The following is a 12,902-nucleotide window of genomic DNA, read 5'->3' on the forward strand; positions in this document are numbered from 1 at the left end:
TATTTGTATGTATCCATGTTACACTGTGCGTTTGTATGCCTGCATGTGTGTGCATGTTTACACACGTGTGCCTATGTGTCTGTATTTGTGTGTTTGTGTGAGAAAGAGAAGGACAGAGAAAAAAGTCTTTTGCTTGGTATTTGGAGCCTGTCATGTTTTTTTTTTTGTTTTTCACAGGTAAACCACTCTTCTCTCTCTAAGTCACTCCACTCTTCTCTTGTCCCACAGATCCAGGTGTCAGACCCGGATGAGGATAAGAACGGTCAGGTCACCATGGCGCTGCAGGTGGGGATGCCGCGACTGGACTTTGCCCTGAACACCACCACGGGGGTGCTGGTGTCTACAGCGAATCTGGACCGCGAGGCGATCGCGCAGTACCTGCTCAGAGTGGTGGCGTACGACGCAGGCCAGTTCCCCCGCACCTCCACCAGCACCCTCACTGTCACAGGTTTGTGTGCTACTCCCATTATCTAAGAGGAGGAAAATACCTGGAAGTTTACAGAGATGTGACAAAAGTAAAAACTCCATCAACAGGTTGTCGCCATCTAGTGGTCAACTACTAAAACAGTAGATTACACTCTTGCATTCTGCACTGATCAACTAGCCTGAATTTCAGTTCAGTTACAGTTTTGTAATACCTGTATCATCTACACCGTGACCAAGGACTCTCTAAACCTATGACTGTGAGAGACTCTTTATGTCTGTCCATCTGTGTTTGTCTCTTTCTTAGTGCTGGACATAAATGACGGGACCCCCACCTTCTTCCCAAATGTGTACAACGTGTCCCTGCAGGAAAGTGTCCCACGGGACTTTGTGGTGACACGCCTCAACTGCACCGACAGTGACACCGGACTCAATGCTGAGCTTAGCTACTTCATCACAGGTGAGAGAGGGGTCAGAGGTCAGGTTCTCAGTGCTGCTTGACTTCAAGCGAGGGAGACAGAGGTTTATCAACAGCCGCACTCGGGTTTTGGACAACATATTGAAAAAAGAACATCACATGATCTTGCTGAGGTGTTAGTTGTTAGTTCTTCTTTTTTTTAGTGCGGTAAATGAGGATGTTTTTTTTCTGTAGTGAACTCTGACCTTTGCTGCCAGTGTAGGCCGTCCAGTGTACAGAGCCCTCTCCCCTTATCCCTGCAGGGGGGAACCAAGACGGGAAGTTCAGCGTGGGCTTCAGGGATGGAGTGGTGCGCACGGTGGTGGGGCTGGACAGGGAGACCCAGGCTGCGTACACCCTGCTGATTGAGGCTATTGGTGCGTCACTTAGGAGGAGTTTGTGCATATGTGTTTGTATGAGTCTGTGTGTGTGTGTGTGTGTGAGTGCGAGTGTGTCCATGCTGTATATAGTCACCCTATCTCTGTTTGTGTTCCCTTGGTGCACTTGCTTTGCTCTAATGAATTGCATTCTGTAGAGGACGGTGCACGCACCTGTCTGGATTCTCAGTTTGAAAACACATGTAACACCCTTCTTTGATCTATTTAAGAAAAAAACACAGAAAGCAAATCCAAAAGGTGCTGCATGCAGGCTTGCAGTAATGTCAGCAACGATCTGTGTTCCTTTCCACTTACAAAACAAAGCCAAAGGAGAAGTTTGTGGTTTCCTGTTTTGCACAGTCTGTTGAGTAAGTCAGCTGTTGCTGTGCTGCTTGGGTCTTTAAATTCTTCCATTACATGCAAATAGGGGAAACATAGATAGACGCAGGTATGTGCAGTATTTTAAAGGTTTCTTTATTAGCTGCCTGAAACATTATAAACTGAAATGTCTGGACCATTTCAACCTTTAGTCAGTGTAATTTAAGCTTAGGGTCCATCAGTGAATTTATTGGTGCTAGTAACCCTGCAAAGCGATAGTTGCAGGCAGAAGTTTGGTGTAGTGGTACGACTCAGGGCTCATGAACAAAAGGTTGCTGGTTTGATTCCCCACTGAGGCAGTGCTTTTGTACCCTTGGGAAAGGTACCTAACAATTGCCTCAGTAAATATTCAGCTCTATAAATGGATAAACTTATAACCTGTGTAAGTCTATGTGGATAGGAGCACCAGCTAAATAACTGTGATGTAATGTAAAATCTAACGATTATGAGGATTAAAGTTCTAAAAGTATATGTTTGCTCTCACCAATAGATCCCCATTCTTCTTCTTTTCAAAGCAGACACTGTCTCATTTGTGAATCAACCATGCGACCAGCGCCATGCTATCTATCTTTCAGGAGCAGCCGTGAATAATTCCAGAACAATGGCTTCATCGTTAAAGCGTGCTGATGTGGAGCTGTTTGCATAAGCGGAAGAAATATCATTTATGTTTGGCTTATTTTAGCCAAGTGTGTGTCAAAGAACCGAGAAATCCACACACTCCTCCAAAAATAAGTTTATTCTTGCACACAGGACAATGTGGATCTGCGTCAGGACAAAACTGAAACAAAAACACACCTGTATCAACAGTTTGATACAACTGAAACCAGTGACTAATCAGACAATGTAATTAGTGCAAAAAGACAGGAATTAAAATGACTCAACTGGTATAGACAACATAAATAAGTTAAGTATATACAAGGTGCAAAAACAACAATAACGTAACTATGTATATACGCACATTTAAACAAGAGTACATACACATTATACGCTTTTCATAGAATTTCTTTCATTATTAAGGAAATGTGCTAGTATCTACTAGGCATGAGACACAATTTTTGTAAATTCAGACAATGACGAAATATTTTGTGGCTCTGAAAACATGCAGCAACATCAAATTCCCACTTCACTTGGCTGGCTAGAGGGTAATATATATTCCCCCACTCCCCAAAAAAAAAAAGTCCTTTATTCTTTTTGAAAGCTGTTTACAGTTTCATAGTCATCCAAAGTGCTTCTTACTAATACCATAGTATTACCGATAAGAATTTTTTTTCGGGACAAGGAAATGTCGTTTCATGATTGTGAACACGATTTGTGAAAGGTATTGTATCATGAGCTGAGCGTTCCATCCAATGCTTTAATATCAAGCATTTGATTTCATTTCAACACTTAACATTCATGTCAGAAAGATACAATTTTTTAAGTATTACTTAGCTGCTGCCTTTTGGAATAAAAAAACCCTGATGGGTTATCACTGCTCAGTCAGGTCTAATATCAGTCTCCTCACTGAGACCTCTGGGTGAGGGAGTACCAGACATATATCCAGTGTGTCCCCTATATAACAAATTATCAGCATCGCCCCCACTCATTGGATTATTCAGACGTTCAGTACCCAGGTATCTGAATGTAGAAACATTATGTTGAACATGAGAATAATGTGCCACAAGCTCTTTTCCTGTGTGAACCACATGACTACCCTTGTTTTTGATTTATGATTCTTTGCATTTACGTTTATTCATTAACCAGACGCTTTTATCCAAAGTGACATACAAAAGTGCATGTAGTGGGCAAACAACAGGCACAAAGGCAAGATGTGTTCAGGTCATACAATACAGATAGTGCTGAAGCTGAGCACAAGGTCTTTGTAGTGAGACAGAACTAATCTTATCTAAGGTTGTGTAAGGTTACATATCTGATCCAAGTTTACATAAGGTTACATATACCAAATACAGTCACTGGGACCATAAAGTGCTCCTATACTACCTGGGCCAAAAACATGCTACAATAAAATAATTCTTTGATACACTGTTTTCTGTCCAGCACCTGAGAAAACAGGTAAAAATCCCTCTATGTTATGCTATGTTGACTGCTGCTGCTAAGGGGTGTCTGTGAAAGCAGGCCTTCTTGAAAAGGGTATGGATGTGGTTTGACACACCTCAGTGCATCTCTGCCTCTCTGTCCTCCTCTGCCTCCCTCTTTCCCCCGGGCCTCCTGTGTGCAGACAATGGACCAGCGGGTAGTAGAAGGACAGGGACAGCCACCGTCTATGTAGAGGTCCTGGATGTCAACGACAACCGACCTATTTTCCTGCAGAACAGCTACGAGACCAGCATCATAGAGACCGCCCCCCGCGGAACCAGCATCGTGCAGGTACTGAGCGTGCACACACACTGGCACACATGCATACATACGCACACACATTCACACACACACGCACACACATACACAAGCACTCACACGCGCACACACACACCCACACACACAGGCACACAGGTATACATACACACACACATACACACACACAAACACACACATACACAAGCACTCACATGCACACACACACACACACACACACACACACACACAGGCACACATGTATACATACACACACACATACACACACAGGGGCACCCACATGTACATACATACACAAGCACTCACACGCGCACACACACACATACACACACATATACATTAACACAATAATAAAAAAGGTGCATTGAAAACAGATGGTAAAAAAACACAGACTTTTATTATCACATAATACAATCCAATGCTGCATACATAAACAAAGAGGGAGTGGTTGTGGTTAAAGGGACAACATGCTACAGGGTCATGAAGGGTATAAAGCAGTGTATGCGTGTGTGAGCGGTGATGTGGTGACACTGTAGTCTGTGCCAGTGTGCATGTGTGTATGCAAAAGAAAGTCGGAGAGAAAGAACTATCAAACATGATGGAGAATGTGACGCACAATTATTCACAGCAGACAGACAGCACAGCAGGCAGATTACCCGACCTGTGTGCAGACAAGATCAATCATTGATGACATCACTGCTTTTCGGAACAATGCCGATACTGGGCTGTGTGGGCTTCGCTTCCTGGCAGAGTGGCAGACAGCTGAGGGGGGCATGAGCAGGAGCGTGGTGAGCTGATGCCAGCCTGTCCCATTGCCCTCAGGCCCTGAGACAGAACTGGCACCGTAACAGAGCAAAGGTGCATGGGCGGAGAGAATATCCAGTGCCGGAATTCTGAGCAATCAAGATTTTGACCATTTACTCCAAAGAGACATTAAAGATCTAAGGATGGAGATAACGTGGAAACCTCTGGTGTATCTCAGCCACAGACTGACTAAAATCCCGTTTGGCCAGAGTGAAAGGAATACAAAATGGTGTCCTTATCTTAGCCTGCCGTGCGCTATCTTCCCTGGGCAGTGGTCCTTCACACAAGCTTCATCAGTGTCTCTCCATTTGACTGGGTTTGTGCCGGAAAACAGGTACGGAGAGGGCAGATGGGGTTAGGTCAGCGGACCAAACGATTCACATTTCACCACATAGCTGTTGGGAGATGAAGTCTTAACTAGCTCTAGACTTCATCTTCCATCAGCACCTCCGTCATGCATCAAACTCTCAGGGTTCAAATTTGTGTTCATATTTGGAGCGTATTTGGAAATTCGTGCTTTCAGGGCAAACGAAGTAGTGTTTTGGAGATATACCTCCAGCCATGGAATTCTCCAGTATCCTCTCCCAGCATGCTCAGCTGCCCAAATCTAGTTTGATGAGCAGGAAATCTAATGGTGTCCAACGAAGGACCATGGGGCGAAGATGTACCAACAGATGTGATTCACTTGGGGATTGGGGATGAGTCTGTATGGCCTGTCAGCCAGGAGAAGAGGCTGGTGAAAGGGTGCAGTCATTATTAGTAATACAGCTGTACTTCTAGGATGCAGAGTGTGGTTAAAATCCCAGGGGCATGTTTGGTTGTGAAGGCAGACCTCTGGTCACTGATCTCCACGGGCTGTTGTCTCAGGGCGTGGCCACACTCCTGGCCGTTGGCGCTGGGCTGTGGTCAGATCTCTGTGGCGTGGTCGAAGAGGCACGGCATGGTGAGGTGCGGCGGGAGGGGGCTGGGGGAGGCGGCCAGGTCGGGCCGGCGGGGGGGCGGGCGTCTGAAGGAGGAGGTGAGGGAGCGGCGCACCGAGCCCAGCCTCTTCCACAGCCGCAGCTGGGGCTCGCTGGACAGGGCGGGGCTGCAGGGCAGGGAGGCGCCAGGGCCGCTCCCCGCCTCGGCGTCCCCCGACTGCGCGGACGGCATGCAGGTGGCCAGGAAGGCCGCGCAGCTGGCGAAGAGCACGAAGAGGCAGAGCACCACGATGATGGTGGGCATCGGGTCCCGCTCGGCGGCGGGGAGTGAGGTCGGGGAGGGGGGGCAGGAGAAATTGCTCAGCAGGGACTCAGTGGAGTTAAAGGAAATTGTGTTATTCATCTTTTCAGGATCTGGAGAAAACAGAGCAGGACAAGGGACTTAGGAGTGTACATGTGTGTGTGTGTGTGTGTGTGTGTGTGTGTGTGTGTGTGTGTGTGTCTGTGTGTACATGTGCGTATCCATGCATGAGACATAGGGTTTGTGGGTGTGAGTACGTGCCTGTCTGCATGAATGCCTTCATGTTTTTGTTCCCATGTACCTAAGGTCATTGTTTTCCCATTGTTTTAAAAGTGTATACGTCACATGCACACACACATACGAACACACATATGCACACACATACACATGCATCATTAAGTGACTTGACTTAAAGCCACATTGTGGCTATGTGGTAAAGTTGCTAACACAGAATTGTACTGAGGATTTTCTGTGTTGGCTAAGTACCAGGTCGGTACCTTTCACACCTCTTATGCTTTGGTTGGTGTGTGACCTTTTGAAAACTCTCGAACGCTTTTTTTTGGTCTCTGATCGTCTCCCACTGTGAAGGGAATTTGTCGGTGCCGGTTTTGGGTAATTGCGAGTGTCGGAGCTGAACACGGGCAGAGCGTCACAACGGGCCCTCCTCAGGGCAGCCATTTACCATCAGCCTGTGCAGGCTGCGAGCTTGTTAAGAGAGCTCTCGGCTCATTGGCCGACCCAATGGCTGAGTCAGGGTGATTTTTGGAGGTTATTAAGTTCAGCATTCAACTGTTAGCAATTCACGGAGTTACAGAGAGTTTGTTTTAATGCGTGCACAAGCACAGAGACACACCCGCGCACACATAGCTGCCCTTTCAGCAATTATAGAGCTATTAAATAAATGACCAAACAAGATTCCATGCTTGACAGGGTTTCCTCTGTTTTACAAAGTGTAGTTATTAAAACAACCCCCCCGCCCCTCCCCTCGCAATCCTGCATACCCACCCCCCACTTCCCAAATAGGCCCCCCTCCTCACAGCAAAGTAACATTTGTAAATGTCAACATCTCTAATTCAGTGGAAACAAAGCGTGTCTTATCGGTTTAGGGAAAACACATTGGGACGTGAAATTATTTTTATAAGACGAAATGCCAAAAATGCTGTGAAAAGGCCACTCGAACGAGATTGCTCATTAGCGCTTCGCTTCCTTGTTGTCCCCTACTGCCCTGTACAGCGTCCGCAGACGCACGCACACATGTGCACACACGGTCACACTAACTGCCCTCTCACTTCCATTGTAAAATTCAGCGACGCACGGTCCCTCTGTCTCTCTCATATTCAAATTCAAAGATGCGGCCTCGACCGCACTGGCACACACTTGTTTCCCTATCTCTCACATATGCAAATTCACACACGCGCACGCATAGAGATGCGCACAGTAAAAACTGTGCCCCCCTCTCTGTCCTTCCCTCTGAAACTCTCAGACTCTCAACATACCTTCATTCTGCCTGAAGCCAGAATGGTTTAGTAAAGCTAAAGAATTGGTTAAAAAACTATTTCTAACCACATTTCCTCTCCTCCCATTTCCTTGCCTTTTTTGACCCCATCGCACGCTATTTTCTTTCTTCACCTCTATCTCTAACTTTTATATCCCTCCCACTATGACCTAATCAAATTTTCTGTCTTTTCATCTAAAAGACAGATTTATACATGTCAGGTCTGGGCATGGCTTGTCCATCAATGCAAACCTTGTTTGGACTCAGTGGGATACAGATTACGAGACCATAGAAATTACCATCAATAAAACTATGAAATAGATCATCATAATCATCATAATCTCTCTGTTTTTCTGCCAGCACATCCTGTCTATCCCTGTGTATGTCTCTTTATTTTTCTGCAAGTCTTTAAGATCCTGTGGTAATTTGTTTCAAAGAGACAATCTGTGGTTCATAGGCAAACAGCTTCAATTTTCTGACATGCAAATACAGAAGTCCTCAAACCGCCTGCAATCCATCTTCTTGCTGTTATACAGGTAGGCTCGTACCCCCTCTCTCCCCTCTCTCGCGTCCCTTCTCTTTCTCTCTCTAATTTACATTTCAGTTTTAAGGTGTTTTACTACTTTAATATTGTTTTGCTCTGCTTGACAGACCAGAGGTGACAGAAACCCAAAACAAACAGTAGTAACTAATTGCTAATCTGAACTCTGACATCTACACGCACATGTGCACACATGCATACATATGCAGTCTCTTACACACACAGTCACACACACTCACTTCTCTACACACTTACATTCACACACACACACACACACACACACACACACACACACGTACACACACACGCTCACATAATAGTAACAGACAGTCATTACCTGTTTGTACAGCAGCATCAGTGACTCAAACTTTGTATCTGTCTTCCTCTCCCTTTTTCTCTCTCCCTTTTTCCCCTCACACATTTCCAAGAAAGAGAGAAGAAAAGGGGGAAGAGGGAAGGTGGGGGGATTAGGATTGGGATTACCCCCATGTATGTTATCATTTGTTAGCACATTGTTAGTGATTTTTTTTTTTTTTATAAAAAATAGATGGACACATGCAATCTCAACACTCCTACCTTTATTTTGTAGTATTGAGGAATACTTTTCTGAAGTTTACTTTTTCGGAGGGGTGGTGCACCCCTGTGGTTTCTGAAATGGTATAGTCTGGTTGTATACCCCATTCATCACTCACCAATCTGACCCCCATGCCTCTTTCTCCTTCACTCCCCCCCATCCCAGTCTCTTTCTTAAGCTAATGAGACTAAAGTAGGGCCTCTCTTGAAAGTGTGTGTGTGTGTGTGTGTGTGTGTGTGTGTGTGTGTGTGTGTGTGTGTGTGCGTGCGCGTGTGTGTGTGTGTGTGTGTGTGTGTGTGTGTGTGTGTGTTTGCTGATACCAAGAAAAAGAGCATTAAACAAAGCCACTGCTCGTAAAATGAATTAAAAGCAGGCAAATGGAGGTGTTAATAGGTGTTGTGGACAGGTGCTCTGTGTAAGTATGCATCCAGTTGCAGTTTAGTTAAAGTAGTCACTGTCTTATGTGTAAATGCTCACCTCTGTTGAAAATATTATTTTCAATAAACTCCAAATTGAATTAGCAACAGAAATGACATGTCTCATGCTCTTCCCTTGATGTGGGGGCTCCTATCCCACATTCACGCTTTGTATATGTCCCACACTTGACCCTTTAAGTAAGCGGAAGCAGTCAGTGGCCCGTGTGCTTAGCTGAAAACCATGTCCTGACAGACAGTGGCTCCCTCTCTCTTTCTGATGTTTGTACCTGGGATCAGTAGCAGACCAGATCATCAGTGTCCCAAACATTTGGGGGTACTGCTGGGGTGATTGTTTAGGTTGGGGTTTAACCCCCGACCTGCTGAAAGCTTGATGGATGGAGTGTGAGTGCCATTGCTGTTCACGTCTCACAGCAAAGCTTCTCTTAGCGTTTGTGCCGGACCCGCGCGGTCACCCGTAGAATGGAACATGTTCATGGTATGGTTGAAGCGCTGGGGAGGGGGCAGTGTTTGTGTGTCTTTGTCCTGCTCCTGCACCATGTGGTGCTCTCAGAAAGTTCTCCTTTGTTGATGAGTTGCTGTTGTTCGCCAAGGCGTTCCCGTGGAAACTGTGTTTTTTTTTTTTTTGGAATGGTGAAAGGCTCACAGGCAGTACTGCCAGTTATGCCAGGACACACACTGTGTGTGAATGTGTGTGTGTGTGTGTGTGTGTGTGTGTGTGTGTATGTGTGTATGTGTATCAGTCTGTGTCTATGCACAAGTGTCTGTGCTATATGTGTGTCCATGCATGTGCGTGTGCAAGTATGTGTGCAAGGGTTTGTCTGTTCAACTCAGACTCTCTATGATCTACAAGCGGCTATGTTTTTGTGGGTGTAACTGTCTATGTTTTTGTGTCACCCTCTCTGCTCTATGTGTTTGTGGTCCTCTTTACACTCTGTGTGTGTGTGTATGTGTGTGTGTGTGTGTGTGTGTGTGTGTGTGTGTGTGTGTGTGTGTGTGTGTGTGTGAGACTCTCCCTGGTTTGTGTGTTCAGCTGTGCATCTCTCTCTCTGCAGGTGCAGGCCACAGATGCAGACCAGGGGGAGAACGGCAGAGTTCTGTACAGGATCCTGTCTGGTGAGCAGGGGCACTTCCTGCTTGTACTGTTAGAGCCGCAGCTTTTACACCTTTATGCATTAACACCTTCTGTGCTATGGGACAAATATAAATAGATACAAATAAAGCCTTCTCTCTGTTTTCGTCAGTTACTTTTCTTCAGTTTTGAGTATCGATAGTGTTGTTAGCACACACGTTTTTTCTTCATTTGAAAATGTGTTGGTCAGCTAGCTATGTCATATGTGCTGGTTTAATAGCTAGTCCTAGAAAGCCTTCAAGACTTTTGAGTGCAAATTTTGGTCTTCAACCCTAGGGAACAGCAACCGCCAGTTCAGCATCAATGAGCTTACAGGGCTGGTGACCCGGGGCGAGAGGGCTCTGGACCGTGAGACCAGCAGCTCCCATGTCCTGGAGGTGGAGGCCTACAACAGCGACCAGGGCAGCATGAGGAGTGCCGTCAGGGTGAGGTCCAGGAGGGGAGGAGGAGGAGCAGGACTGAGGGGGAGGAGGTCCAGGAGGAGGCATAGGGCAGAGAGGCAGGAGGAAGTGGATAGATAGACCATGAAGGCAGAAGATGGAGAAATGGCATAACACAGGGGAAGGAGACTGAAATGTGGTGAGAATACAGGGACTCAAGATGTAGACGGTGGGAAAAGCTGGGGTATTGGCCCAGAGACAGAAGCCTCTTGTTTTTACATGCATGCGTGCAGAGGTTTAGATGTGACACATAAATGCGCATAAGTGGACACATGTATACATAATATAAAAAGCAGATCTGGTCTCTGACCCTTTCCCCCCAACCCCCAGGTGATTGTGTATGTGGAAGACGCTAACGACGAGTCCCCAGTCTTCACTCAGCAGCAGTACAACCGTCTGGGTCTGAGAGAGACAGCTGGCATCGGCACCTCTGTCATTGTGGTCAGAGCCACCGACCCAGACACTGGTACGCCTACCCTGGGGGGTTATGGTTTCAGTATGGTTTTGACTTGTACGCCTTGGGGATTATGTCACGAAATGACCTATGTGCGAGATATTATCTCTAACAAACAGCTGTTTTTTTGTCTTTTTCTGCATTTCAGTCCATTTCACATTTCACATTGAAGAACCACAACTTGGGCCACCCTACCTCTGCAAAATTCATGTACATGTAATCTATGATTGACTTTGGCCACTCAGTCCACTGCTGCATCCCCTTTACACAGGGTGTTTCCAAAAGAGACAGTAATATGGTGAAATATGTGTGATGTAGAAACATCACCAGTGTTTTCACAATATTGTTTTATGGAGTGTTTTAACCTCATCTTGAACTAATGTCTGTGTACTAAAAGTGTACAAAGATAATACAGGAGGAATATTATGTTTCACATTATGCTATTACTGCCATCTTACACTTATAAAGTGTAACAGAGTGTATAGGTCCATAATATTAAATAATATTTACTTTCCATTGACAGTATATTTGCAGGGTGGCAGTGTAGCATAGCGGTAAGGAGCAGGGCTCGTAAGCAGAAGGTTGCTGGTTCGATTCCCTGCTTGGACACTGCTGCTGTACCCTTGGCCAAGGTCGTTAACCCAGCATTGCCTTAGTAAATATCCAGGTGTATAAATGGGTAACATTTAAAAAATGTAACCTATGTAAGTCACACTGGTCCTACACTATATGGCCAAAAGTATGTGGACACCTGACCATCACACCTATATGAGCTTATTGGACATCCCATTCCAAAACCATGAGCATTAATGTGGAGTTAACCCCCTCCCCCCCCCCTTTGCAGCTATAACAGCCTCCACTCTTCTTTCCACAAGATTTTGGAGTGTGTTTGTGGGAATTTGTGCCTATTCAGCCAAAAGAGCATTTGTGAGGTCAGGCACTGATGTTGGACGAGAAGGCCTGGCTCGCAATCGGCATTCTAATTTATCCCAAAGGTGTTCAGTGGGGTTGAGGTCAGGGCTCTGTGCAGGCCACTGGAGTTCCTCCACACCAAACTGGTCAAACCATGTCTTTATGGACGTTGCTTTGTGCACAGGGGCACAGTCATGCTGGAACAGGAAAGGGCCTTCCCCAAACTGTTGCCACAAAGTTGGAAGCATACAATTGTCTAAAATGTCTTTGTATGCTGTAGCATTAATGTTACACTTCATTGGAACTAAGGGGCCTAGCCCAAACCCTGAAAAACAGCCCTAGACCATTATCCCTCCTCCACCAAACTTTACAGTAGGCACTGAGCATTCCGGTAGGTAGAGCTCTCCTGGCATCCGCCAAACCCAGATTCGTCCATCAGACTGCCAGATAGTGATAGCGTGATTCATCACTCCAGAGAACACATTTCCACTGCTCCAGAGTGCAGTGGCAGCATGCTTTGCACCACTCCAGCCATCGCTTGGCATTGCGCATAGTGATGTTGGGCTTGTGTGCAGCTGTCCAGCCATGGAAACCCATTTCATGAAGCTCCCGACGCACAGTTCTTGTGCTGATGTTGCAGCCAGAGACAGTTTGGAACTCTGTAGCGAGTGGTTCAACAGAGGATAGGCGGTTTTTACGTGGTACGTGCTTCAGCACTCGGAGGCCCCACTCTGCAAGTTTGTGTGGTCTACCACTTCATGGCTGAGCTGTTGTTGCTCCTAGCTGCTTCCACTTGACAATAATAGCAGTCCCAGTCCTGTCTCATTTCTCTTCCATTGTTCTTCCTTCAAACATGCATTACAAATTTCTGTGAAGAAGGACATGTGTGCACTAACTCTGTTTTGTCC

At 46.0% G+C, this 12,902-nt stretch overlaps 2 protein-coding genes across 2 annotated transcripts in view; one reads left to right on the forward strand and one right to left on the reverse strand.

Annotated features, from left to right (window-relative positions):
• The window catches only part of cdh23 (cadherin-related 23), a 178,099-nt gene that overhangs the window by 119,453 nt on the left and 45,744 nt on the right, over positions 1-12,902 (forward strand). The window contains exons 24-30 of the mRNA XM_036546518.1: positions 229-448; positions 731-883; positions 1,144-1,257; positions 3,854-4,002; positions 10,112-10,172; positions 10,465-10,613; positions 10,959-11,094. Coding sequence (XP_036402411.1) covers positions 229-448; positions 731-883; positions 1,144-1,257; positions 3,854-4,002; positions 10,112-10,172; positions 10,465-10,613; positions 10,959-11,094 — 982 coding nt within the window. The remainder of the gene's footprint in view (positions 1-228; positions 449-730; positions 884-1,143; positions 1,258-3,853; positions 4,003-10,111; positions 10,173-10,464; positions 10,614-10,958; positions 11,095-12,902) is intronic.
• LOC118789842 (uncharacterized protein C10orf105-like) lies at positions 4,416-8,459 on the reverse strand. The gene is made up of 2 exons (XM_036546520.1): positions 8,386-8,459; positions 4,416-6,125 (listed from the first exon to the last, which is right to left on the reverse strand). Exon 2 carries the CDS (start codon positions 6,112-6,114, stop codon positions 5,698-5,700), a length of 417 nt encoding a protein of 138 aa, XP_036402413.1. The 5' UTR covers positions 6,115-6,125; positions 8,386-8,459; the 3' UTR covers positions 4,416-5,697.

This window comes from Megalops cyprinoides, chromosome 15, assembly GCF_013368585.1.
Source record: "Megalops cyprinoides isolate fMegCyp1 chromosome 15, fMegCyp1.pri, whole genome shotgun sequence".
NCBI lineage: Eukaryota > Metazoa > Chordata > Actinopteri > Elopiformes > Megalopidae > Megalops > Megalops cyprinoides.

Bases quoted from the DNA above. Each gene is read 5' to 3' on its own strand.
- LOC118789842 (XM_036546520.1), bottom strand. From the start codon at position 6,114: ATGAATAACACAATTTCCTTTAACTCCACTGAGTCCCTGCTGAGCAAT.